The sequence below is a fragment of the Salmo salar genome, chromosome ssa13 (genome assembly GCF_905237065.1).
Source record: "Salmo salar chromosome ssa13, Ssal_v3.1, whole genome shotgun sequence".
Classification (NCBI taxonomy): Eukaryota; Metazoa; Chordata; class Actinopteri; order Salmoniformes; family Salmonidae; genus Salmo; species Salmo salar.
Window position 1 is genome coordinate 45,136,231 of NC_059454.1, and position 27,577 is coordinate 45,163,807.

The 27,577-nt window shown below is 43.8% G+C and overlaps 1 protein-coding gene across 6 annotated transcripts in view; it reads left to right on the top strand.

The window, feature by feature from the left end:
* Nucleotides 1-766: 766 nt before the first annotated feature.
* Nucleotides 767-27,577, top strand: part of tns2a (tensin 2a) — a 55,213-nt gene continuing 28,402 nt past the window's right edge. The window contains exons 1-8 of one of the 6 annotated variants that reach the window (XM_014135671.2): nt 771-1,652; nt 5,508-5,614; nt 11,101-11,206; nt 11,510-11,547; nt 24,240-24,278; nt 24,551-24,592; nt 24,708-24,757; nt 25,218-25,401. In XM_014135671.2, the coding sequence (XP_013991146.1) occupies nt 5,567-5,614; nt 11,101-11,206; nt 11,510-11,547; nt 24,240-24,278; nt 24,551-24,592; nt 24,708-24,757; nt 25,218-25,401 (507 nt within the window). In that variant the 5' untranslated portion in view covers nt 771-1,652; nt 5,508-5,566. Of the gene's footprint in view, nt 1,653-2,263; nt 2,287-5,507; nt 5,741-8,361; nt 8,578-11,100; nt 11,207-11,509; nt 11,548-24,239; nt 24,279-24,550; nt 24,593-24,707; nt 24,758-25,217; nt 25,402-27,577 lie in introns of those variants that run through there. The other 5 variants (XM_014135670.2, XM_014135669.2, XM_045693314.1 and 2 more) reach the window with 5 other exon arrangements.

Consider the following 27,577-nt stretch of genomic DNA (forward strand, 5'->3'; position numbering starts at 1 on the left):
TATGTATCTCATATGGTCTTTTTTGCTCATTTTTATGAAGTGTGACAATAATTTTGGTCGTGACTATCTTTCTCGCTCTCCTCGCACTTTCTCTCTCAGGGTTTCTCTCATCCCATATTTGGTCTCTATGATCGCTCTGTCTGTCCTTACTCTCCTCTGTCATATTTTTCAATGTATAGAAACCCATGGTGAGTGTTTTTTCAGTATGGTTATATGTGTCACTGTATCTGGTATGCTTTGATAACCAGCACTGTCTGGAAGCCCAGCTACAGATCCTCAGCTTCATCCAAACCCTCTCCCTGTGATCAGTCTGCTCCACACAGGATATAAGGGCTGTAAGTTGATTAAAAGGAGTTAATTGTACTGTGGTTAAAGCAGGAGGGGTTCAGTTGTTAACACACAAACGAGGATCTGGAAACAGACATAACTGTAGGGGTGGGAAGAGAGGGTTAGGGAAAGAGAGTTGGGGTGAATACCTGCAAGGGCCGTCTGGAGGGAGCAACACATTTACAATAACAAGACATAGCCTGGCCTACTGCTGTTTTCAGTCTACTGAGGTAGGAGGGGAAAAAGAGAGGAAAAGGGAGTGAGAGACGGGGTTTGGAGGCACATCAAGAATTTGCCTTTTAAGGGGTACAGTCTCCAAGTCCTGCGAGTTCACATGCAGCAGCCAAAACACTCTGAAAAAGGATAAACAAAGAACACCGAAAAGACAGAGGAAAAAACAAAGCAAAAATAATACTAATGTTATTCTCACTCTAGTATAAAGAGCCTCTTTTGGGAGCAGTAGCAAAGTGTGAGAATGGGTAAAAGTAAGTTAACTTTGTCTACTCTAAGGTGTAGACAAAATGATAGAAGTTTAGAGTAGATGGATGGCCATAGCAGCACTTCTGACCACTTCAACTCTGCTGGAAGTATTTGGAATTGATGTTGCAAGTTCCACGTTTGTAAGTAGCATAGGGAGAGGGGACTGCCTCCACGCTAAGAGGTCTGTGTCTTTTAGAGCATCCAAACTGCAACTATTGTGGTTTTGTTGGTTTGTGAACCCATTTCTAGACAATACATGCAATGTCTGGCAAAATGACTGTGTATGTGTGAGCAGGAAACAGAGACGGTTTCAGAGCGAGAGAGGGAGGGAGAAACAGAGAGGTATTGTATATCCGTATGAGAGAAGAGAGTTAGTTACAGGGAAAGAGAGAGGGTAACAATTTGTGCCTGGGAGAGAGGGAACGAAGGAGAGAGACCATATATGTACTGTATGTCTATATGTGAGTATTTGAAATGGGGGGATGCATGTGTCTGTGTGAGACAGAAGGAGAGGAGGGAGAGAACGTATATCCTCTGGCCCTTGGCGAGTGTGCGTGAGGCTGAATGGGAGCCAGGAAAAGGGGAAGGGCCTCGCGTCCGCCGACAAAAACAGCTGCCTGAGAGTACGCAGGAAAACAGTGTCTGGTAGAGTATAGGGAGCGGGGGACAGGGAAAGAGAGGACAGGAGAGAAAGAGAGCACCAGGGCCCACATCTCTATATGGGTTGCGCCCTGAGTGCGGAGCCTTGCTGTGGGGAGGAAGCGGAGCCTGTGCCCTTGGTGAGAGGGTCACTGAAGCGCCGAGGTCCAGAGAGGTCCAACAGCGTCAAAATGAAGCTGACCAAGGTGAGTGTCTGGGTGGGCTTGTCTCGGGTTATGCGTGGGGCCACAGCTGCTCCAATACAAAAGAGCTGTATTTTAGGAAACCTTGCACATCATGCATGATATACTCATACATTTGAGTGCATGTGTTTGGTCTGTGTATATTAGCGTGCTTGTTTCTTTGAGTTGTGTCTGGTGTCTGTGCCCATGTTTGGGTACAGGGTTTGAGTTACACAGGGCTATGGAGGGATGGCTACCCCCATAAAAAATCATGGCCCCCTCATCAGAATGGAAATTGTCAAAGAAAGAGACGTTGGGCACCCCCAAGAGTCTGTGTATAATTGGAACCCTGTTTGGGTACATGAGTGTTATTGTAAGTCTCCATGGTTACAGCACATGCTGTGGAGCGTGGGAATGCTTAGCCCCCTGGACGACGTCAGTCTTGCATCCAACTGACCCGTCAGTATAGGTGTGGGAACTGGAGTCTACAGTCAGAATGGATCATCCTCTTTTCATGCTCTCAACCAATTCATTTAAATGATTATTTACTTATCACAGAGCTGTTGTACAGTATTGGTGGCCTCTGACGAACTTGACTTAATTTTGAATGGTTTGGCTGCAGCCGTTGAACATCAAAGAATGCTCCATGAACCGATAAGTATGGAAGAGATATCATTGACTTCTTAACAAATACACTTAACAGCAGTGTCCTTCTGGCCGATGCCTGTTTTCCTGTTGCTGGAATGGCAATGCTTTTTATTGGGTGCCAAAGGCAAGGTGGTGGTTATACTGGTAATTGTTTTTAAGCCTCACAGGGTTATGTGCTATGAGTCATGATGCGTCACAACTTTGTTATACTGCTGGCTGCAGTGCATCCTATGAGTGGGCTGGCTGTGTTATCATAGAGAAGCTCCATTAATGGCTTATAGTATTCAATTACTTGGCAAGCAAAAGAAAAACACAATTTGCTGTAGCTAAATGCACAACAGGGATCAAAGCCAGAGGTGTAATTTCTGCTTGGCGATTGAATCTATCGTGATATGATACTCACTCTTTCAAAGCCTATCTTGATCACCAGAGAACATTGTGATATTGGTTTATGATCCCCTCACCCTAAGCCAGAGCTGGGCAGCTCTCCATCTCTTTAATGTGAAGATAGAGTACAACAACACTGTAGTGACTCGATTGGAATAGATGACTAGATATCCCTCTTGTTCCACCTGTTACAGATGTAACATACAGCGGTTTCTGCAGGCTCAGATTACTCATCCCTTCAAAGGTCAAAAGACAATTGTTTGAATTCCTTAAAGAACCAACGACACTTTAAACTGGCACTGCCTTACAGCGACCATATTCCACAGGCATTTTCTACACACCCAACACAGAAAAGAGCATTGGCGGATCAAGGGTAAAAATAGCCTCTACGATCCATAATGCTCACTCAGACACAGACACAAATACACATAAACACACTGTTCCACTGGCACACACAACCACAAACTCACTCACATGGAAACTCACTCACTTCCTGTTATCTGTGGTCAAACTTTAGTCAAACCCCAGGGAAGCTTTGACTAGACTTGACTCCTCTGGTTTAGAACAAAACTGTTACCAGTACTTGAGGAATGTTTGTGTGTATGGGGCAGAGTATGAGATGAAAGTAGAGAAATGGGAAAAGGAAATGTAAAGCCTTTCCTTTCTCCAAAACCTGCCACCCCAATAAATCCCAGGCCCACCCATTTAAATAACAGAACCTCTGAAGATAATATTGTATGCAAAAGAGTGTTTTGAAAGAGTAGGAAATGTTTTGGGAATGAGCTGGAATTTGGTAGGGAGAGCACATAAAGTAAGTGGGATATGATTCAGCATTGTATTACTCTCATGGAAAATGAATGTAAATATTCCCAAGATAAATACAACCCCAAAGAGACCCTAGCTTTGTTTACTCTCGTGCGTATGTATTCATAGTCTCTCTCCCTCTCTCTCTCTCTTTCCGTCTGTACAGCTGTACCTTATCAACATTTGGCTTAGCGCTGTCTTACACAATCATTCCTCAAGCAATACAGCTCCCCCTTCACTCCCCTTTCCCCCACCCCATTTCCTCTTGGCCAATGTTCCCACTCTCGAAACCTTTTCCATTTACCTCCATGTTGCTCCATGCATTTCCCCTATTCCCCAAAGTGTTATATCCTTTGTATTTAGTGAACTTAAGCTAAAAGCAGTATTTTATTTTAGAGGTATCATTCTATATGTTCAGTACTGATGAGGATCAGTCAGGCTCACTCGGACTCAGTTTCTCAGTATCTCTGCACAGTTAAAGTTGCAATGATGGGAGGCATTTCTGCCTGATTTGCTCTCGACACAGGCTTATCCGACCCCCTATTTGAGGTTCAAAAGCTGTTGCTCCCCCTCTCTATTGTAGTTGTCTCTGTTCATATATCTTTCTTTGTAAATAACTACACATGTCCATCCGCAGGTTAGCGTTTTTCATCATGAATCTTCCTCGGGAGGCAGCTCTGCAGAGTGGTCACTTACTGGCACAGCTTGAAAGTCATAAAATCTGATTTGAAACCTAGCCCTAACCTTAACCACGGTGCTAACCTATCTAGCCTATCCCTAACACATTTTTGTTTTCATGAATGTTTACAATTTTGCAGCTGGTCTATCTAAGGGGAAATCTCTCAGTTCTGCCTCCAGGACAAGACTCATGACAATAAACATCAACCTGCTGTCCATCCATGTCTATGTGTATTTGAGGACGTGACAATAACATTTGTTCTAGGGCCAATTCAACAGCTGTAATCAAATCCCCATCCCTCATTTATTCCCCAACCCCCCAACCCTACCCTCCTCTCCAAGTCCCAGACTCCAAGCAACTTGTCAGCTCGAGGAAGTACCCCTGTATTTTGTTAAACTCTCCTGTGGCCTTCCTGCCCCTCCCTCCCCCTCCCTCCCCCTCTCCTCCACTCCTCTCCAATAGAGAAAAGCTACAGACAAATAAACGTCCCTGGTCCCTCCGTTTTCACATGAGCCGGAAATTCCATGGTGCTTAGGCCTTTTTTACGGCTGGACTGAATTACCCTATGTGTTGTTCTGGGATTCCTGTGAGTTACACTCAAATGATGTAGTGGTTAGATAAACGTAGGTCCCGAACACAGATATACTCAGTCATCATAGTCATGTTTCTAAGAATGTGTTTACTCTCCTATTTATGAATAGTCCTAAATCCTGTCAAGGTCACAGATTATTGGTATTTATCACTATTCTCTTGAGCATTATGGCATTTAATAGTTTCATCTTGGCTTCTAGTTGGCTGGGTAGAAATATCGACATAATGCTCCCATCTATCCCATCCTCTCAGATCGACAGATGTGGCTGGGGAATAGGGACTAGGGGTTGATTTGGAACTCACAAGACCACCTCTGGATTGTGTGAAAATGTGCTACGCCACAGAACTGACGCACTTGCACCCTACTTGTTGCACCTCTCTCTTCCCCCCACGTGGTGTAGCTCTTGTGCTATTGGTAACATGACACGAGTTTGGCTCACCTTTATTATGTCAATGTCTAATCTTGCAACCTGTGTGCATGCATTAAAAAGTGTGTGTGTGCGTTCCTGTGTGCGAGAGAGAGGAGAGAGTCGGAGAGGGCTACATAACCACATGAGGGGCCTTTTGGGGGGATTGTGTCTGGAGAGTATTTACAAGTTTGGATCTATAATTGTCTTACCACAATTATACCAAAACAACCATAACAGTTTCGAAAATTCATGATGGTTAACATGCAATGTTAGGACCCTTTTGACTTGCCCCCAGAAAATACATATCTAATTCCCAATCCTGACCAATCCTGGGGAAATTTCTTCACTCTTCCCTCCCAGATCTGACCAATCACAGAGTGGAATTCCAGTCATTCAATTCCACAATAGCCTTTCCTTTAATGGCTCCACCCACAGCGACAGAGCAGAGGGAGGCTAAAGGAAACAAGGTAACCTTTAGTTGCAAACTATGTTTTGAGGACTTTTTAGGGATGTAAGAGAACTTTTGAAACTAAAAAGTCTAACTCGGACCTATGCCTCGAGGCGTAGATTTAAAGGGAAAAGAAATGAATAAGGTAAGAAAATAATGGAAAAGTAATTATTATTGAAATGTGTTTTTATTGTAGGACTAGTATTACATAGTACTACTTATGATCAATCAAATAATACAAATTCGTGAGGGAATCAAAGTGTTACATTGGTGTGTGGGGGACTGTGCAAGCATCTTCTTTGACAGTTTATTCCATTAATTTGCGCACGCTGCGCTTGCCATCTCCCTCAAAATGTTGTCATGTTGATATCAATAGCTATAGTCTCTTGTCAAATGTTCCAGTGCTGTTATTTTTTTTTTTAATAAACAATTCTCCTTTTCTGTAAATGTTTTTGCGCTGTTAGATTAGTGGATTAGTCACCTTTTCAAACTCGCTTGTTCTTTGACAGTACACCCCGCTAGCCAAAAGTTACACCGCAGCACATCGGACAGGGTTATTTGTCCGACTGAATGAGATGTTCGAGACTCTTCCACAGAGTAATCATCCTCTGGTAAACTATACTCAATTGAAATTCTAGACTACTAATATTGTGGTTTTACTATGAGATTAATATCCTCGCCTTAGTGGAGTCTATTTGCCCAATTACAGTATAATCCGATGTCATAGCAGGCTAATTGTGCAGTATTCTTGCAGGTCTGATACAGAAAGCATAAAAGGAAAGTGGTTAAAGGATCATATGACTCCATGCGCACCCCTCCCCTCCAGTCTCTCCATCCCAATGTGTTCTGTGTTTATTACTGCGTCATAGCAACTTCCCAATCCTTTACCATTATTATGATTTTGTGAAAGTGTATTTTGATCTCCTTAGAGGTAGGTGTGTTTGTCTGTCTGTCTGTCTGTCTGTCTGTCTGTCTGTCTGTCTGCGGGTGTGTGAACTTAATGACAAATGTCAATTTTAATAACCAGGTGGTGATGGTAAACCAGGTAGTGTGTGTGTGTGTGTGTGTGTGTGTGTGTGTGTGCTTTCTTGCATGTGTTGTGTACAGTGTGTGTGTGTGTGTGAGGGGGAGACGTGGATGTGTGCTTTATGTATCATGCAATCAATCTCCTCCAATATCATATTCCCATGTCAAAAGTTTCTTCCCTGCGGTCTGAACATAATAACATGAGGGAAACCACAGTGAATAGGTAACACGATAACATTGTCCAATCTTTCCTTTGGCAGTGATAACCATGTTACTGCTAATAGACTGGCGCTGCTGTGTACTGCAGTGGCCTGAGCATGTAATTTATCAGTTGATAGATAGGGCCCACTCCAGCAGCACAGTGTTGTGGTTCAGACTCTGAGGGAGAAAGGAGCAGAGACAAAGTAGAACCAGCCCAAGTCTCATCGTAGGATTACCTATCTAGGATCTGTTTTGCATTTTAGATCAAAATGAATAAGAATACAATGGACAGGGGGGACCTGATCCTATATCAGCAGTCCTAATCTGAGAGATATGAAAACGGCCCCTGAACAACAGGATCAGGATTGGGAATGTGAGAGGAGAGGAGAGGACCCTAGCCAGCGACAGCAGCAGCAGTGTGGCTGACCACCAGAGGTTAAAACAGTGAGGAGGGCTACACAGGAAGTGTGTCATGGCGCAGCGCTGACCTCACCACTGGAACAAGCTGTCTCTGTTCCCTCCACTGCCTGTCCCACCCTTTTGAGACACACTGGCCTTCTGTGGAGGAAGGGACGGAGGCTGCACAGAGAACACACACACATGTGTACACACACACACACAAACACGTGCACACACGCGTGCACATCCACACACACGTCCACACATATTCAAACACAGACACACACACATCCGCATCTTTAGACTTTCTATTAAGGGAAGGGGAATACAGAGAGAACACACACACAATTACGCACACACACAGACACACTTGATCTCCATCTGTGACACACTGGCTTTAATCGAGGGAGGGGGACTGTACTGCAGACCCACACAAACAACCCCTGTAACAATATGAGTCACAAAGACTCATAGTGGAGAGAAGATGGCATATTACAAACGTTATTATGCTACCGTAATAATTTTACCAGATGGCACATAAAGTATGATGCTCTTGCACTGAACAGTGAACACTCTAAGCTGCTCTGCAGCTCTTCTCCTTCAACTCTTCTCCCTCAGCTGCTGGTGCCCCTCATCCAGCCAGTGCGCCACAACATCAGAGGAGTTGACATTCAGGTCCAAATACAGCTTCAGTTGTTTAGATATTGGAGTCTAAAGGGAAACCCAAGAGAAGACCTACCCTTATGGAGTATCTCTATAGTCCAGCTGCCTTGGGCCCCTGGCCTCGCTTTAGCCTGGGGTCAGTGGGTCCAGTCCGGTAGAGAGAGTGCCACACAATAACCATCATTGTGTAAACTAAATATCAACCTATTTTTGGAGGGGAAGAGGGAGTCAGAGCATCCAGGGGGTCTGTAGGGATGGATGTGTGTAGCATCTGTATGTATGGGTTGGCTCCTCCCTTCAATCACGCTTCTGTTCTGGGGGCTTCTGGTAGACAGGGAGAAGGAAAGGGAGGGATTTCTTTTCAAAAAGCGGTTCTTTGACTAAGGAACTTCTGGTTTTCTGGGCTGGACGACATAAAAATAGGAGAACAGAACCCTTTTGTGTGCTGAACTGCTGTTGAAGCCTGGGGGGTGGGGGGGGGGGCTGTCCCAGAGCAGACGGGAGACACAGGGACTTGGCGATAAAGGTTGTCCCATTACACTGACTGACTACACAAACAGTCAGGTTTGTGAGGTAGCAGCTCACTGGTGTGTACTTGAAGGGTGTTTTTAGGAGAGGAGGGGTTGTAACAGAGAACTGTCTGCAATTGTTTTTTACCCCAGAGTCTGAAGTTCTATTTGGGCGGCTAACGAGGTAAGATGTTATGCATGCCCATTTTAGACATACTTTGCCATGAAGGTGAATGGGATATATAGCCTGTTGGTGAACATTGCGAACTTGTAATAATAAATAATGTTTGTATAAATAAAGTACAGTATGAGGAGAATGTTAGCATGTTTTTGAACAAATATGTAAACCAATGACTGGAGAGCAAAAAATCATGAAAACCACAGACAAACTTTGTAAAGACGGAGGGAAAACCCTGATATTTGGTTTGAATCAACTCAACCAGTCTAAGTTTTCAAGTTGCTGTGTACACTTTGAAAAGGGGGTTTCGGCTGTCCCCATAGGAGAACCCTTTTGGTTATAGATACAACCCTTTTTAGTTACAGGTAAACCCCTTTTGGGTAGAACCCTCTGTGGAAAAGGTTCTACATGGAAGCCACAAGGGTTCTACCTGGAACCAAAAAGCGTTCTTGAAAGGGTTATCCTATGGGGACAGCGAATAGGTTCTACATAGCACCTTTTTAACTAAAAGGGTAGCAGTTTCACTAGATACCCTTATCTATCTTTCCCCCCCATCTCTCTTTCCCTCCATGTTGTCCTCACAGCTCTCATTTGGCAGCTGATTATCCAAAGAGAGCCAATCATTCCTATTACCGTAATTTACGGACTATTGAGCACCCACTGAATATAAAAAAATATATTATTTTGAACAAAAATAAGCCGCACATGTTTATAAGCCGCAGGTGCCTACCGGTACATTGAAACAAATGAACTTTACACAGGCTTTAACGAAACACGGCTTGTAACAAAAATAAAAAATTAGCAGTAAGCTTTAGTTGTCTTTTTGCAATTCCTCACGCTGCTGTTTCCAACGTCTTATCATCGACTCATTAAGACCAAGCTCCCGTGCAGCAGCTCTATTTCCTTTTCCAACAGCCAGATCAATCGCCTTCAACTTGAAAGCTGCATCATATGCATTTCTCCGTGTCTTTGCCATGATGAGGGTGACAAAATGACTACCGTAATCAGAATGATGGGAAGTTTGAGAGCGCTCGATTTAATCTAAACAGTAAACAAAAAAGTTGTTTGACCTTAACCCGTTCGGCAATTTCATTGGTCTAATGAAAGCGTCATGCCGGCAAAAAACTGAGCACGTCACAGAATGTTATTTTGAAGAAAAAAAAAATTGAAAGCGGGAAAAATCCATATATTAGCCGCGTCATTGTTTAGGCCGCGAGGTTCAAAGCGTGGGAAAAAAAGTTGCGGCTTATAGTCCGGAAATTACGGTATGTCATACAGAAGGATCCATGCGACACGTCTCACATGGGGGACATTTTCGTTTGTTACACCTAATTGTCATCGTAAGGACCCAACTTGCACATTGTTTCAACTGAGTGTTTACCAACTGTGGCCGGCTGCTTGTGCTTATGTCAGTATCCAGGTCCGTGTTCAGTTTTGCACAATGCTGTGAAGTGTTCACAATGACTGAAATGTCTCTCTGACAAGTAAAGTAAGGATTCATGTCAGCTTTTTATCTCTGCAACATTCAGTACACTGCACCTTTTTCTGAACGCATCCCAGGGTATGCAGGCGCTGCAGTCCGTCCGTCTGTTTCTCTGTCTGTCTGCCAGGTGGTCTGTCATGCAAAGTGATCGTGTCTTTAGCAAAGATGTTGTGAAACCATGCCCAGTATGTGTGAAACTGCTTACAATGTTTGACTCACATACAACAGTAGGCTTGCGGTGAAGTTAATTAATGTCTCTATTTAAACTATGTTCCCGGTCCACTCCATGGCTGCAGACAGACAGACAGGGACAGTTGTTTAGTGTCATGCCTGGTATGCTTGGGGTCAGTGGTGAGGTGGGGCCATGGGTGGGCAGGGGGGGGGAGGGCTGCCAGCCCTGGGTGTCCACACAGTTGCGTAGTGAACATGGTAAGCACAGTCTCCTGCCAGCTGTCCAAATAGTGCCCAGTCGTAGCGGGAAAGGAGAATGGAAAAGTGTGCAAACAGCCCCTTTACTGAAGAGGAAAAGCACACACTGCTGTAACAAAGGTTCATTATATGTTTCAGTTTGATTTCCGGACCAATGAAAACAGACAGGCTTTGAGGCAGTAGATAGATTGTACTGTACACACATGAACATGGACACACGGCCATGCATGGACACTTCTGAGGGCTTACATTAACTGGTGGATTTGCCCTCAGTATATCTGAGTGGGTGTTTCTATGCCTTCATTTTTTCCACAAACATTCTCCATCCTTTCTTTCCTTAGTTCACGACATAGGGAGAGAGGGTGTGTGAATGTGTGTAAGAGCAGAGCAACCATTTGTTTACATTGGCTTAAATACCATGCCATGAAATGTGTAACTCCCATCCCCCTGCAGTCTCATGTTCAAAGCCAATTTCATGTTGTGAAACAAAGTGGGATCATGGGCGTGTTACTAGAACATTACCTCCGTTATAGGACCAACCATCCACAACCTGCTAGTGTTTGTGCTACTCCCTAAGTACTGAGTTTATGACTGTGTGTGTACCTGTGTGTTCACAGACGGGCAAGGAAGAGCCACATGTCTTCAAGGAGAAGACCTTTAGGAAGAGGCGTCAGTGTGGGGTGTGTCATCAGAGTGTGGACAGCACAGGGTCCTTCTGTCGAGGTGAGTCTCTCCCTCTTTCTCCGACTCTCTCTCTCCTGCTTTCTCTCTCTCTCCCTCTCTCTCCACCCTCCTCCATGGAGGATCCTGTTCAGCTGGCACTCCTGTCAGCTCTAGCTAGCTGTCTCTCTCAGAGCCAACATCCTCCTGACTGTAAGCTGATTATTGTCTAGGGAGCTCGGCTCAGTTAGATCATGTTTTTAACAATGCTACATCAAATACACAAAATTAACCTGGATGATGGAAGCTGACTAATTGCTCCATTCTCTGTCTCCCTTTGTTCCATTCTCATCCTTCTCTCTCCAGTGTGTAAAACAGCCACTCACAAGAAATGCGAGGCAAAGGTAAGACTCCAAACTGATTCACTCCTGCGTAACTTGCCCAACTCTGGGATTGTCCTCCCTGTCCCTACCCTATGAGCTAGATGCCACCTCTGAGTTGAGCTGCAGCGGGTTAAGGAAGGCTACAGTTTCTTTCCACTGATGTGAAGGCTTCACTGTTCCATTCCCAGAACGGGGACCGGCCGCACCCAAGCCCCACGCTGCTCCATGTGAAAGGGTCATTGATGGAGGAGTGAATGCCAACTTTGGCCTGAGGCAGGGAGAGACTTGGCAGACTGCGGCGGCGGGCGCCATGCATTATGGAAGAAAGCATGTGGCAGAGATTGCCTTCCAATCTTCGTAGCATCTTTTCCATCTGACGAGAGAGCATTAGAGGATAAGTGGGGGTGGGTTTGGAAAGTAGCAAATCAATAAAAGTCCATAGCCGGTTGTTTTTTCAATATCATTTTCATATTTGATGGTTTCTATCTAGGAATGGGCACAAACTCGTCTGCAGTAGACCTGGAATAGTATGTAGGCCACTCTTGTCCTGTGGATTGTAAAGGTCTGTCTGTGTTTCCTCAAATTAATGCCTTTGTCAGAGGGATATTATTTCCACATTGCTGTGTTGTTTGTGGCCTGGATGTGTTTGGGTTTGGAGATGATAGCTGCATAGCTGAGGCTGTCCTGTTGACTGGGGGTGGTCGGTGCCCAGGCAGCGATAGCCATCGGTCCTGCCCAGGAAGGGAGAGGCCAGGCCAGCCTCCGGGGGCATGGCCATCTCAACTGTTATCTGGCCTTAAGAGCCAGCGCTGAGGGCTAAAGGGGCTTGCCCATGAAAGCTTGGGATTCAGGAAGCTCTGATCGAAGGAAGCTGCCTGGGGTTTTATTGAAACCACATACAGAAGAGCAAACACAAACCCCAAATACACATGGTACAACATCCGTCTGGCCCTGAGGGTTTTATAAGTTATTGTCCACGAAAATCTGTCTGATTTCAATAAAAAGACCAGCCTCTGTGTTATGCTAGTGTAATAACCTTAGCTTTATCACAGTCATTGAGAATGAAAGAGAGAGCGAGAGATCGACAGATGGTCAGGTCAGTGTCAGGCCAGGGCCCGTATCCACAAAGCGGGTCCCGACCTGTCCATATACAGATGTACGATCTTAAATTAAGCCAGTTTGATACAGCAGGGAAACAATCCTGCAGCAAGAGGAAATGTGAAATATTATGGGTATTATAATTAATGGAAATAGTTTGAGGGGTTGATACATTTTTCCTAGGGCAAATCAAGTCTGACATTTTAAAGTGGAAATTACACACTTTAGAAGCCTTTTTAAACCTTGAATACACTACAAGTTTGAAATTCTCAGCAACAAATGAGTGATCGAATTAAGGTCCTACATCTGTACTCTTCTTCATTATGATCTAAAAGGTAAAACTGATCCTAGATCAGCACTCCTACTCTGAGAGGCTTTGTGGATACGGGCCCAGATCTGTATTATCACTTGTCTGACTGCTAGCATGATGACGAGTTTCTCACACGACTGGCCTATCTGAGTGATGTTTTTTCTCGCCTGAATCTAGGATTACAGGGACTCTGCGCAACTATATTCAATGTGCAGGACAAAATTGAGGCTATGATTAAGAAGTTGGAGCTCTTCTCTGTCTGCATTAACAAGGACAACACACAGGTCTTTCCATCATTGTATGATTTTTTTGTGTGCAAATGAACCCAAGCTTACAGACAATGTCAAATGAGATATAGCGAAGCACCTGAGTGAGTTGGGTGCACAATTACGCAGGTACTTTCCCGAAACGGATGACACAAACAACTGGATTTGTTATCCCTTTCATGCCCTGCCTCCAGTCCACTTACCGCTATCTGAACAAGAGAGCCTTATCGAAATTACAACAAGCGGTTCTGTGAAAATTTGCACTCAGAGTATCCTGCCTTGGCAAATCGTGCTGTTAAGACACTGATGCCCTTTGCAACCACGTACCTATGTGAGACTGGATTCTCGGCCCTCACTAGCATGAAAACTAAATACAGGCACAGACTGTGTGTGGGTAATGATTTAAGACTGAGACTCTTTCCAATACAACCCAACATTGCAGAGTTATGAGCATCCTTTCAAGCACACCCTTCTCATTAACCTGTTGTGAGTTATTCACAATTTTCGATGAACAATAAGGTTTTATATGTAAGATGGTTAAATAAAGAGCAAAATTATTTATTATTATTATATTATTATTTGTGCCCTGGTCCTATAAAAGCTCTTTGTCAATTCCCACGAGCCGGGTTGTGACAAAAACTCACTCATTCTTATGTTTAATAAATGTATCGTATGTGTGGCAGGCTTACAATGATGGCAAATGTTGAATGTTTGAAGGGGTACGGGACTATAAAAAGTTTGGGAACCATTGACATAGACTGACCAGGTGAATCCAGGTGAAACTATGATCCCTTATTGATGTCACTTGTTAAATCCACTTCAATCAGTGTAGATGAAGGGGAGGAGACACGTTAAAGAAGGATTTTTAAACCTTGAGACATGGATTGTGTATGTGTGCCATTCAAAGGGTAACTGGGCAAGACAAAAGATGGAAGTGCCTTTGAACAGGGTATGGTAGTAGGTTCCAGGTGCACCGGTTTGTGTCAAGAACTGCAACGCTGCTGGGTTTTTCTCGCTCAACAGTTTCCCGTGTGTATCAAGAATGGTCCACCACCCAATGGACATCCAGCCAACTTGACACAACTGTTTGAAGCATTGGAGTCAAAATGGGCCACCATCCTTGTGGAACGCTTTCGACACCTTGTAGAGTCCATGCCCTGACGAATTGAGGCTTTTCTGAGGGCAAAGGGGGGTGGTGCAACTCAATATTAGGAAGGTGTTCCTAATGTTTGGTATACTCAGTGTGTATCTTATCACCATAGGAACACGTTTAAGGTTAACAAATAATGTGACAAATATTAGAGTGAGGAAATCTTACCTGCTTCGATGACATCTGCTTTGTCAGTCCAAGAGATTTTTAAATTGGGCAGAAGATTTGCAGCAGCAATAAGTTAGGGATCTTCCTTCATTCCTACAAAGCGCTTTCAGAGACCCTCTCATGAGTGGTAGGGACATCTTGCACGATGCTTCCAGCCTCTTAAGTTTTGGTTGTAGCGATAAGATCACCGGCAGCAGCCACCCCATATGTCTGTTGGTCTCTGACTATAGGATGTTCAAAGCCGCCACCTGCCGTCACCACAGTTCTCATCACGGTCAAGAAGGCTATTTCTGTAGGGCTCAGCCTGTAAGACATAAGCACATTTTAACACCTGTTAGAATAGTCATAGTTCATGGACAATAACTGTTATAGAAATAAATTACATATATTTATTTATATGTTATCATGGCAGATATCTTCGTTTGTTTGATGGTTCCTTGGTCCGCTTGTTTTTGCGTGCTGAGGTGAGGTTATTGTAGACCGTCATCTTTGATGGAGGTTCCCTCTGAACAAAAAGATTCCATCAATGTATGCAAAATGAATGTCACATGACCTCATGAAACACACAGAGATTGGTTTTATACAAATGAATGTAAACAAACCCATCTGCTGTTCTCGCTCACTTCACATACACACTCAATAACATTTATAATGATGTGTAGACAAAACATCACTTGTGAGAGACACTGATGTTGAAAGAATACATCAATCATGAAGGTTAATGTAATACATTATAGGCCTACTTAAACACTCATTAAGGTGTCATGAATGGCTTCATAAAGGTGTTTTGAATGCTTATGTAAAGTTTAAGTGCCAGTTATAGTAAAGATTTAATTATGTGATATTTGACTATTCTATGCTTTCATCATCTGAGTAAACAGCATGTTCATTACACAGGTGCAACTTGTGCTGGGTACAATAAAAGGCCTCTTTTAAATGTGCTGTTTTGTCATACAACACAATGCCACAGATGTCGTAAGTTTTGAGGGAACGTGCAATTGGCATGCTGACTGCATGAATGTCCACCAGAGCTGTTGCCAGAGAATTGAATGTTAATTTTTCTACCATAAGCCGCCTCCAACGTTGTTTTAGACAATTTGGCAACCGGCCTCACAACCTCAGACCAATTTGGCAACCGGCCTCACAACCACAGACCACGTGTAACCATGCCAGCCCAGTACCTCCACATCCGACTTCTTCACCTGCGGGATCGTCTGAGACCAGCCACCCGGACTGGACAGCTGATGAAATTGTGGATTTGCACAACCAAAGAATTTCTGCACAAACTGTCAGAAAAAGTTTCAGTGTAGTGTGTGCTCGTCGCCCTCACCAGGGTCTTGACTTGGCTGCAGTTCCAACTTCAGGTGGTAAATGCTCATCTTTGATGGCCACTGGCACGCTGGAGAAGTGTGCTCTTCACAGATGAATCCCGGTTTCAACTGTACCAGGCAGATGGCAGACAGCGTGTATGGCGTCGTGTGGGTGAGCGGTTTGCCGATGTCAACGTTGTGAACAGAGTGCCCCATGGTGGCAGTGGGGTTATAGTATGGGCAGGCATAAGCTACGGACAACGAACACAATTGCATTTTATCGATGGCAATTTGAATGCACAGAGATACCGTGACGAGATCCTGAGGCCCATTGTCGATCCATTTATCCACCGCCATCACCTCATGTTTTAGCATGATAATGCATGGCCCCGTGTCTCAAGCATCTGTACACAATTCCTGGAATGTCCCAGTTCTTCCATGGCCTGCATACTCAGCAGACATGTCACCCATTGAGCATGTTTGGGATGTTCTGGATTGACGTGTATGACAGTGTGCTCCAGTTCCCGCCAATATCCAGAAACTTCGCACAGCCATTATTGAAGAGGAGTGGGACAAAAGACCCAGTCAACAACTCTATACTAAGAAGATGTGTCGTGCTGCATGAGGCAAATGGTGGTCACACCAGATACTGACCGGTTTTCTGATCCACTCCCCTACCTTTTTTTTAAGGTATCTGTGACCAACAGATGCATATCTGTATTCTCAGTCATGTGAAATCCATAGATTAGGACCTAATTAATTAATTTAATTCGACTGATTTCCTTATATGAACTGTAACTCAGTAAAATCTTTGAAATTGTTGCATGTTGCATTTATATTTTTGTTCAGTATATTTAGCCTCACAATTACATTTTTTACCATTTTCTTGGTAGTGTACAGTAGCTAGCTAAAAGAAGAATACAATTTGACCCATTCTATGAGACTTAGCTACAGAGAAAGTACATATCTAAAATTCCTAGGTCCCACTGGGCACAGACGTCAGTTTAACATCTAGTTTTGATTTATATTTGGTTGACTTGTCAGCTAATGTAAATTCAACATGAAAACAACAAAAAGGGTCACCATGTCAATGTCTTTAGGTTAAAAGTTGGGTGAAAATGGGATGGAATTCCCTTACGTTGATTACTTTTTTCAAATCCAATCAGTTTTATATGTTGATTCAGTCATCACATTGAATTATTTGGTTGAAATGACATGGAAACAATGTTAATTCAACCAGTTTTTGCCCAGTGGGGTCTCTCTAAATATGTAATGACTAAGTAAGATAATATTAGTTAGTACTTGCTGACATTAGCCTAATGTTGTTATCTAGCCCAGATAACTTACATGGCTAGCTAGCCACCACCACACGTAGTGACAATGACGTAGGCACAATAACAGCTATCATCATCGGGTGGTGGTTAGCCATGTAGCTAACTAGCTAAATTAGCTGCAAGGATAGCTAGCTAACTTAGCAGCCACCTCCATCATCATGGGTAAGCAAAGCTTGCATTGCATGATTACACTCTCCCCTCTCTTGTGCTTAAAGGAGAACTGGTCACTGAGATGTGGCCAGGGATTTTCCTCCTCGGCTTTAACACTGGGTCTGTCTGTGTCTGGATTGTCTCATCTCCTCAGTCTCCTCTGTCGCCATTGTTTTTCACACACACCTCTGATAAAAAAATATATTTTCCTCTGGGGACCCATGCAAAATCAGCTTGATTTGGCATGGGTCCCCAGATCCTCAAAAGTTCTAAAGCTGCACCATCGAGAGCATCCTGACCTGTAGCATCACCGCCTGGTATGGCAACTGCTCAGCATCTGACCGTAAGGCTCTACAGAGGGTAGTGCGTACGGCCCAGTACATCACTGGGGCCAAAGTTCCTGCCATCCAGGATCTATATACCAGGCGGTGTCAGAGGAAGGCCCAGAAAATTGTCAGAGACTCCAGTCACCCAGGTCAAAGACTGTTTTCTTTGCTATTGCACGGCAAGCGGTACCGGAGTACCAAGTCTAGGACCAAAAGGCTCCTTAACAGCTTCTACCTCCAAGCCATAAGACTCCTGAACAATTAATCAAATGGCCATCGGACTATTTACATTGACACCCCTCCCCCCTCCATTTGTTTTGTACACTGCTGTTAGTCGCTGTTTATTATCTATGCAGTCACTTCACCCCTACCTCCATGTACAAATTACCTCGACTAACCTGTACCCCCACAAATTGACTTGGTACCGGTACCCCCTGTATATAGTCTCGTTGTTGTTATTTTGTGTTACTTTTTATTTTTTACATGAGTTTATTTGGTAAATATTTTCTTAACTCTTTCTTGAACTGCACTGTTGGTTAAGGGCTTGTAAGTAAGCATTTCACAGAAAGGTCTACACTTGTATTCGGCACGTGACAAATAACGTTTGATTTGATTGGCCTGTTTTGGTGTGATGCGTGACTTTTGATTTGATTGGTCACTGACTAAACAACATGAGCAGTTTTATGGCTCCGCAAACTTTCCGTGCCATTATAATCTACTATTATGGATAGCCTACACAATTGTGCTCTGTAACAGATGGTTTTAAAAAGGTAGCAGAGTACAATACTTCAAAACATACTTACAGTGTAGGGTAAAAGTACAGTTATTGACTTTGAAAAATTCTAAAAAAGTAACTACTCGGAAAAGCAACTCAATTACAGTAACAAGAGTATTTGTAATTTGTTACTTCCACCTCTGAACAAGACCTTTGGCTGATCTTCACGTTAACCCTAAATGTCTGAGTAGGGTATGTAAAAACTCAGTTCCTCATTTAAGAGTTTAAGTCACGTAGTTTCTACCATGGATCTGGAGACATCCTAATTCACTAGCCATCTGTGAACCATCGTGCTCTCATTATGACTGAATTTACAACCTTTTACAGACAAGTGTTGTCATGAGCCTGGTGACAAACTGTCCCGTAAGTTACTTCACTGTCCTGTCAATGCTCCCTTGGGAAAAACCCCTGGTCTCTTCTTCCCAGAATAAAGCATTTCCTGGAAAGGAGGGGGACCAGAAAAAATAATTGTCTGTGTGCTTCTCCCTATGGCTTCTACTCTTGTACTTGTCTTGTGGAGTTGCGGTCAGTCATCCAACCACGAAGTCAACAACCTACAGCTGGCTCATCTCTTGTCTTTCATGAGCGATCCCACATCAAAAATACATCAATATGCCAAAACAGTGTTTTATTTCTGCTTGTTCTCTGTAGAGAGAACAGTTCCTCCTTATCTGTGAGCTGGAGTGGAACATATGGTCCACAGGGAGCGAAGGGGGACCAGGGGTAGGGGAGGGGGTCCAGGATTAAGGGTCAGGGAATGTTGCCCATGATGAGGCCCAATAAGGCAGGAAGAGACATTTCCGCTATTTCGGGAGGAATAGTAACCCCCCCCAGCTGGATATTGGTTGTAATTTACGGGAAATCAGTTGAAGGTGTGGGGGGGGGGGGCATCCTCTCTGCTCATCTTCTATTTCCTGTCAGACCCAAGCTCAGAATAACGGAAAAATCTTCCTGGTAATCATTACTAGGGATGTGTCACTGGTAAATAATCTTATTCAAATCCAGTTGTTATATATTTATCTCTTAGTTAGTTTATATAGAAATGTACAACAGGAAGTGTAGAATAGAAATAGAATGAATGTGTCTCATCATCATCATCGTTAGGGACTCTGAGTCACCACCCCATCACAGAGTCATGTTAATTGCCGGGGTAGATATCGTGGCTTGTTGTGAATGTGGGCAGACGAGTGAGTGAGTCAGTGTGATGCTGATCAGCGTTAAAACCGTAAGCGTGACAGTTGGCTTAGCAGGTCTGGGACTCTGCCAGACGACCTTTGGTCGAGGGGAAATAAGCCAGGCTAATTGGCCACTGTTTTGCTCTGTTCTGACTGCACAACGCTGAAGGCTGCATAGTCTCCCTATCATCCCAAGAATGTCTTTCCACTTTCTCCACTACAGGGCAGACCATGGTAATGTGTCTGGTGCCGTATTCAATAGTCATTACATCCAGGTTATTGCCATTTGTAGATACATACATGCATTGAACTGACTATACATTGTATAATGAGACTGTATAGTGAGTCATGACAGTCAGTTTGTTGCTGTGTACATGGGGCAATAACTCCTTGCCACAAAACATTTCTCTTAGAACGAGAGGAAGAGAAAGAGGCATCGCCATCTGAGGAATGTATCTGTTCAGATTTCAGCAATATTAGTGGGACAACAAAAGAGACTAGCTCTAGCTAGAATGTTCAGGACGAACCCATTTTAAACAACAGAGGGAACAGGGACAGAGGAAACCATTTAGACACGATATAAAAATGTTGGTTGGTTCACAGGGGATTTTTTCCAGTGTTGATCTCTCACAATCTCGCTTTGCTGATTTTTTTCGATTCTGTTTATTTACCACTGTTTATTTTTGTCCAGCATTGCTCTTTGAATACTTCTTGCACTTGGGAGGGGGGTGAGTAGGAGAGGAGGGGGGTTGTTGTGGTCACTGTTGACTCTGGCTCTATGACTGGGAGTCCCACACAGTAATTACAGATACCAAAGGGACATATTTGACCTCTGACCTATCTTTTCTGTATCCACCCTCAGCTGTTTGGTGAGAGAGATGGAGAGAAAGAGAGATGAGAAAAGAGGGGGGAAATGAAGGAAAAAGTAAAGAGAGGGAGAACTTAGAGGAAGTAAGAGAAGCGAGGAAGAGAGAACGGGAAAGGGGAGGAAAGAGGGAAAGAGAGAGGAAGAAAGAGAGAGGGAGACAAATATAATGGACAGAGTTTAAGCCAGATGGATAAAGAGATCATTCCCTACAGCAGTTTATCCCAGTCCTGGCATTCGAGACCCCCAACGTTAGCTAGTTTTCTTGCATGATTCACTTTCAGGGACTCTCAGAGACAGCACACCTTGCAATGATTAAGGGGCGTTAGCTCTGCTTACTCCTGCTCTTACTCCTCATGCCAGCGTAGTAAAAATTATTGAATGGGGGTTGGGGTGTTTGAATAATGAAACCTAGCGCAGAGATATACAGTCAGGTACCTCCACTGGGACTTGAACCTTTGACCTTAGTCACACCTCACTATATTCTATATCAGGAGGGTCTATGAGAATGGACAACTGCCTGAGGGACACTAACCAGCCCCATGCCTGTTGGGCACTATGACATCACCAGCCCTCTGAAAAGACAGTAAGACAAAGGACAAATACACTCAGTGTGCTCTTTCCATGACCTAGACTAGACAGGTGAATCCAGGTGAAAGCTATGATACCTTATTGATGTCACTTGTTAAATCCACTTCAATCAGTGTAGATGAAGGGGAGGAGACAGGTTAAAGGAGGATTTTTATACTTTGAGACAATTGAGACATGGATTGTGTATGTGTGCCATTCAGAGGGCAAGACAAAAAAAATGTAAGTCCCTTTGAACAGGGTATGGTAGTAGGTGACAGTGAGTGTGACAGGAACTGCAACACTGCTGTTTTTCACACTCAACAGCCAACCAACTTGACACAACTGTGGGAAACATTGGAGTCAACATGGGCTTTCGACACCATGTCCCGATTAATTGAGGCTGTTCTGAGGTGTTCCTAATGTTTGTACACTCAGTGTATTAATCATATTTACGAATGTGCATACCATGTCAGTGAAGTCATAGAAATACCATTTCTGTGTGTGATTCTCTCCCATGCTAATTGAAAGCTGAGAAGAACCAGATGGTTGGGGCTGGTGATTAGACAACCAGAAATTCCTGCCATGTGGGTTTCAATCACCACTCTATTAGACCACAGTCTGTTTTGATATGTCATGAGGTTTTGTGGTGACCCTGGAACAGGGTCACCACAGAGCTATGGCGGATACAAAGTGTACAAATCCAGTGAAGTTTCTATGGTTACACATACAGCCTTAGCATGCTCATTGTCAGTTTTCAAAAACTGTTTTCGAACTCTGTTTAGTGATGGGCTTGATGGAATAAAAGAGACTCTTGAGAGACTCAACTCTTGGACAAAACATGAATCGGACTTGACAGAGAAAGGCTGAATGAATTATCATTGGGGTGGGGCAGAATCAAAGTTGATGAAGTCCAATTGGCCCCAGTTCTGCTCACTAATGATATTGTTTACATGATGTTCGTATCCCCATTACTCCTCCCTGTCTCCTCCCCTGTTCTCCAGTCTATTTACCCTGTACTCTACTTACAGAAACACATTTTGGTGTCAGTGGACATGAAGCAGACCCCTTTGTTCTCTCATGCACCCTAGGATCTCCCCTATACCCACACACTCACTTACTCATACGTATAACATACCAGTAATGCTACCTCATTATCAGTTATCTCTCCCATAGCTAGTCTTGCATAGCACTGAAGAGATGCATTCACAGAGAGTGCATTAGCCATGGTCCCTGGCTTTAATGGATCAAGGACATTGGTTGGACCAGTGGCCCATCTAGAAGAGGCAGAGAGGGGTTAGCACCATGAGCCTTACCAGTTGGGCCTGTTTGGAGAGTGATATAGTGGGAGAGGTACATGGAGGGAGAGCAGGAGTGAGGGAGAGGGGAGGGGGAGAGCACTTGCAGGAAGCGCGTGCGTAAGTGTTGGCCCAGGAGATGGAATCTGGTGTGTTTGTTCTGGTGTAATGCGCCCCTGCTGCAGGCCCCATCGCTCGCTCTGAGAGGGGAGGGCAGCAGGCCGGGAGAAAGAGAGAGGGTGAATGCTGCTGGAGAGAGGGAAAGTTTGACAGAGAGTGAGAGGGGAAAAGAGAGGAGGGAGAGAGAACGCTGGATAGAGGGATTATTGGAGAAAGAAAACGTTAGCGAGAGTCAGTTTGGAAGAGAACGAGGGAAAGAGAGGATGTGGCCGGAGAGAATTGGTTAGAGGCAGAGGAGAGGGACAGTTGGACAGAAAGACAGTGGACAGTGTGCTGTCTGGTTCACCTTCTGGCCATCAATCAATCAATCAATCAATCAATCAATCAATCAATCAAATGTATTTATAAAGCCCTCTTTACATCAGCAGATGTCACAACGTGCTATACAGAAACCCAGCCTAAAACCCCAAACAGCAAGCAATGCAATGCCATGTTGTTCTTGTGTTAGCAGCAGTACCATAATACATCCTTTAAACATGGTCCTTGTTCTTGTTTTCATAATTATGTGGTCTCAGTTTCACAAGCGCAACTGGCAGTCAGGACACAAGATAAGATCTGCTATGATTCTTAAAGAACAAAAGTATTATCCGTCATGGGGACAAAGTGTTCCACTGCTTGACAGAATAAAGCAGTGGTGGTTCCATGAACTTTATTGTAATCAATCAGAAACAAGCTCTGTGATGTAGTCATGTGTCTCATTACAGCACATTGTCTGTTGACACCACCCTGCTTAGCCTATAGCTAAGGAGAGGTTTGAGGCCCACACATTTTCTTAGAAATGCACACAAGCACACTAGCTATATCTGGCTCACACACACTCAAACACAAACATACTCCCACCCAAGGGGTCTGTAACTTCCCTCTGTACACAATGAGATATACAAGCCTTTGCCCTTTCCTGTGGCCAAACAAACAGGCGTAACAGGGTTGGGGAGTGGAAATGCTAGGACATACTCTGGCCCACAGTGTGCTTGGCCATTACGTAAGCATGACTGTGGTCCTCAAGCCTACCTCAAATCTACCACTGCTGCTACAGTGCTTCCTTCCGCTTGCTCCGGAACATAGGTCTGGGTTCACGATCTGCAGACCATTGCACATGGGAAATTACATTGTGTGGGTGTGCATGCGTGCCTGAGTGCGTACGAGACAGCAAAGGCTGTAGTGTTGTCAAAGCAAATGTTTCTAATAAATGCTTTTAACCAGGCTATTAGTTGTACTTTGTAGTGCTTTGTGTTTACATGAATCAGTGTGAACATGACCAACATGACTATGTGCACATGCTCCCTGGTTACCAACTGTGCCATTGTGTGAGTGACACAAAATGGAGTGGGTTAGCAAGCAAAAGTATACAACCTCTGGTTTTTCTCAGACCGTCCCACCAAGCACCCCCAGAGAATGTTGGGACTTGCATACCATACTTCACTTGTCCTGGTATTTCTACTGTAATCATGTCTTCATGGGATGACAGGGCTCTCGTATCTGGCTTAGATGTGTTTTTCTCTCTTTCTTTATCTCTCCGTCTGTCTGAGGGAGCATTTCCTCTGGCCCATCTTCCCCGGCCTCGCCAGCCTCACCACTCCCTTCCCTCTTTCCTGGAGAAAAATACAAGAAGAAAAAAAAACAGACAGCGGAAAACGAGACTAAGCGGACAGCCTCAAAACGTGTAATGTGTATGTTTGACTGTCTGTTTTGGTTTCGATCATGTTTCTCGTTGGAAAAATGGTCTGTTGTTCTGTTTCAGGTGACCACAGCATGCATCCCAGCTCCCCCATCTGATCTGGTAAGTAGACCCCTCTGTCTCTCACTCTTTAAATAGTCCTTCATTCCTTCACTTTATGATATAAACAACAAGCTGTAACCATCCATAAATCTGCAGTGCTGTTGGAAAATGGCAGATGCCCCTCTTTTCCTTGGCTAGTAGAGTGGGCTTGGTTTGTTCTTGGATGAGAGTGTTGTCTAGAAGTCAGGTTGCTACAATAAGTAGTATAGGTGGGCCTTCAGGAAGGAAGCCTGTTTGTTGAATCACCATATATCTCCCCTTGTTGTCTACAGCAGCGCAGAGGGACAGCTCCATCCCGACACGTCCAACACCTGGTGAGAAGACTTTTCCAGACACACTTTTCTCACTTCCCCTCCACAAATGAATGTTCATGCTGTTCTTCTCATGAGTGTGAGAAATGGTTCTAATTTAATTTCTCTCTGTCTTCAGGGTTCCACAAAGTCTCTGACTTACACCAAACAGAGGACCACCCTCCCCAGGTAACACAGCTCCCTATGATAACCTCATTAAATTCATTATTTAACATGTCTCTCTCTCTGGAGGAGGAGAAGGAGGAAGAGGAGGATGATGAAAAGGGGAGGTACTGGATGATTAAGAGGAGGATTTCACACTGACTCCTATCTCCTCCTCTTCATTCTCTTCTTCTCTTTCCCAGTCTCTTCCTTTTTGTCACTCCTCCTTCATTCCCTCTTTTTATTCCTGTCATTCTACAACTTCTCTCATTATCCAACTACACTTCCTCCTGTTTTTCTCTCGACCCCATTTTCAAATCAGGCAACGCCACATGGGGTCGCGACCCCAAGTTTGGGAAATGCTGAATTAATGTAAGGGAGGCCTGCAAATGAAAGGTTTCAGTGTTTCTGTTTTAGAGGTCAATGGAGTAACACAACATCAATCTGTAGACCACTGCATAACCCCTTGCGATTTTCCTCTGGTCAGGAGTTTCAGTGTGGACCGTGTGATGGAAAGAGTCATGGAGGGCCACTATGACTTTGACCTTACCTACATCACCGAGAGGATCATCTCCGTGTTCTTCCCCCCTCTGCTGGACGAGCAGCGCTACCGTCTCAACCTCAAGGAGGTGACCGCCATGCTCAGGTCCAAGCACCAGGACAAGTTCCTGGTGAGTACATTATATCCTGCCGCTGTCGACATGGGCTGGGTTCAAATATCTACACTACTATCATACCACTCCAAATGAAGGATTGTGTTGGGCATGTATTATAAGTGGTAGGCTGGTATGGATTTTGGAACGTAGCCATACACTCAGTGATGCTTTCATATGTGCTTTCATAGTCACCCAGAAAAGCAACCAAGAAAAAGGTTAAAAAATAGCCCACATGAACATATGTAGCCTGAGAAACAAGGTTCATGAAATCGATAACTTACTAACATCAGATAACATTCATATACTGGCTATCTCAGAAAGTCATTTAGATAATTCCTTTGATGATACAGTGGCAGAAATACATGGTTGTAACATCCATAAAAGAGACAGGAATGCCAATGGGGGAGGTGTTGCTTTATGTATTCAGAATCATATTCCTGTAAAGAAGTGGTCACAAACCTTTTCTGAGCCGAGATCACTTTCTGAATCAAAATGGAGGCAGAATTATTATTTTTTTAACATGACTTAAAAGTCGTAAGCCTATGCAACATTAACCTATTAAAAACAGTGCTGTAGCAATGAGGTTTGTGCAGTAGGCTCAATACATTATCACTGCATATTGGTTATTCTTGAATGGCCCTACCATTGTTGTTCTTCTCGGACCATTTAAAAATGATATACTATCAGAATGTTAATACAGTGCATTCGGGAGGTATTCAGACCCCTTGACTTTTTCCACATTTTGTTACTTTACAGCCTTATTCTAAAATGGATGAAAATAAAAAAAATTCCACTCATCAATACCCAATACCCCATAATGGCAAAGCAAAAACAGGTTTTAGACATTTTTGCAAATGTACAGTTGAAGTCGGAAGTTTACATACACTTCGGTTGGAGTCATTAAAACACGTTTTTCAACCACTCCACAAATTTCTTGTTAACAAACTATAGTTCTGGCAAGTCGGTTAGGACATCTACTTTGTGCATGACACAAGTCATTTTTCCAACAATTGTTTACAGACAGATTATTTCACTGTATCACAATTCCAGTGGGTCAGAAGTTTACATACACTAAGTTGACTGTGCCTTTAAACAGCTTGGAAAATTCCTGAAAATGATGCCATGGCTTTAGAAGCTTCTGATAGGCTAATTGACATCATTTGAGTCAATTGGAGGTGTACCTGTGGATGTAGTTCAAGGCCTACCTTCAAGCTCAGTGCCTCTTTGCTTGACATCATGGGAAAATCTAAAGAAATCTGCCAAGACCTCAGAAAAAATTGTAGACCTCCATAAGTCTGGTTCATCCTTGGGAGCAATTTCCAAACGCCTGAAGGTACCACATTCATCTGTACAAACAATAGTACGCAAGTATAAACACCATGGGTCCACGCAGCTGTCTTACCACTCAGGAAGGAGACGTGTTCTGTCAACTAGAGATGAACATACTTTGGTGCGAAAAGTGCAAATCAATCCCAGAACAACAGCAAAGGACCTTGTGAAGATGCTGGAGGAAACAGGTACAAAAGTATCTATATCCACAGTAAAACGAGTCCTATATTGACATAACCTGAAGAAGGAAGAAGCCACTGCTCCAAAACCGCCATAAAAAAAGCCAGACTACGGTTTGCAACTGCACATGGGGACAAAGATTGTACTTTTTGGAGAAATGTCCTCTGGTCTGATGAAACATAAATAGAACTGTTTGGCCGTTGTACTTTTTGGATAAATGTCCTCTGGGATGATGAAACATAAATAGAACTGTTTGGCCATAACAATTTTCCATTGTTATGTTTGGAGGAAAAAGGGGGAGGCTTGCAAGCCGAAGAACACCATCCCAACCGTGATGCACGGGGGTGGCAGCATCATGCTGTGTGGGTTCTTTGCTGCAGGAGGGACTGGTACACTTCACAAAATAGATGGCATCATGAAGCAGGAAAATTATGTGGATATATTGACGCAACATCTCAAGACATCCGTCAGGAAGTTAATGCTTGGTCGCAAATGGGTCTTCCAAATGGACAATGACCCCAAGCATACTTCCAAAGTTCTGGAAAAATGGCTTAAGGACAACAAAGTCAAGGTATTGGAGTGGCCATCACAAGCCCTGACCTCAATCCTATAGAAAATTTGTTGGCAGAACTGAAAAAGTGTGTGCGAGCAAGAGGGTCTACAAACCTGACTCAGTTACACC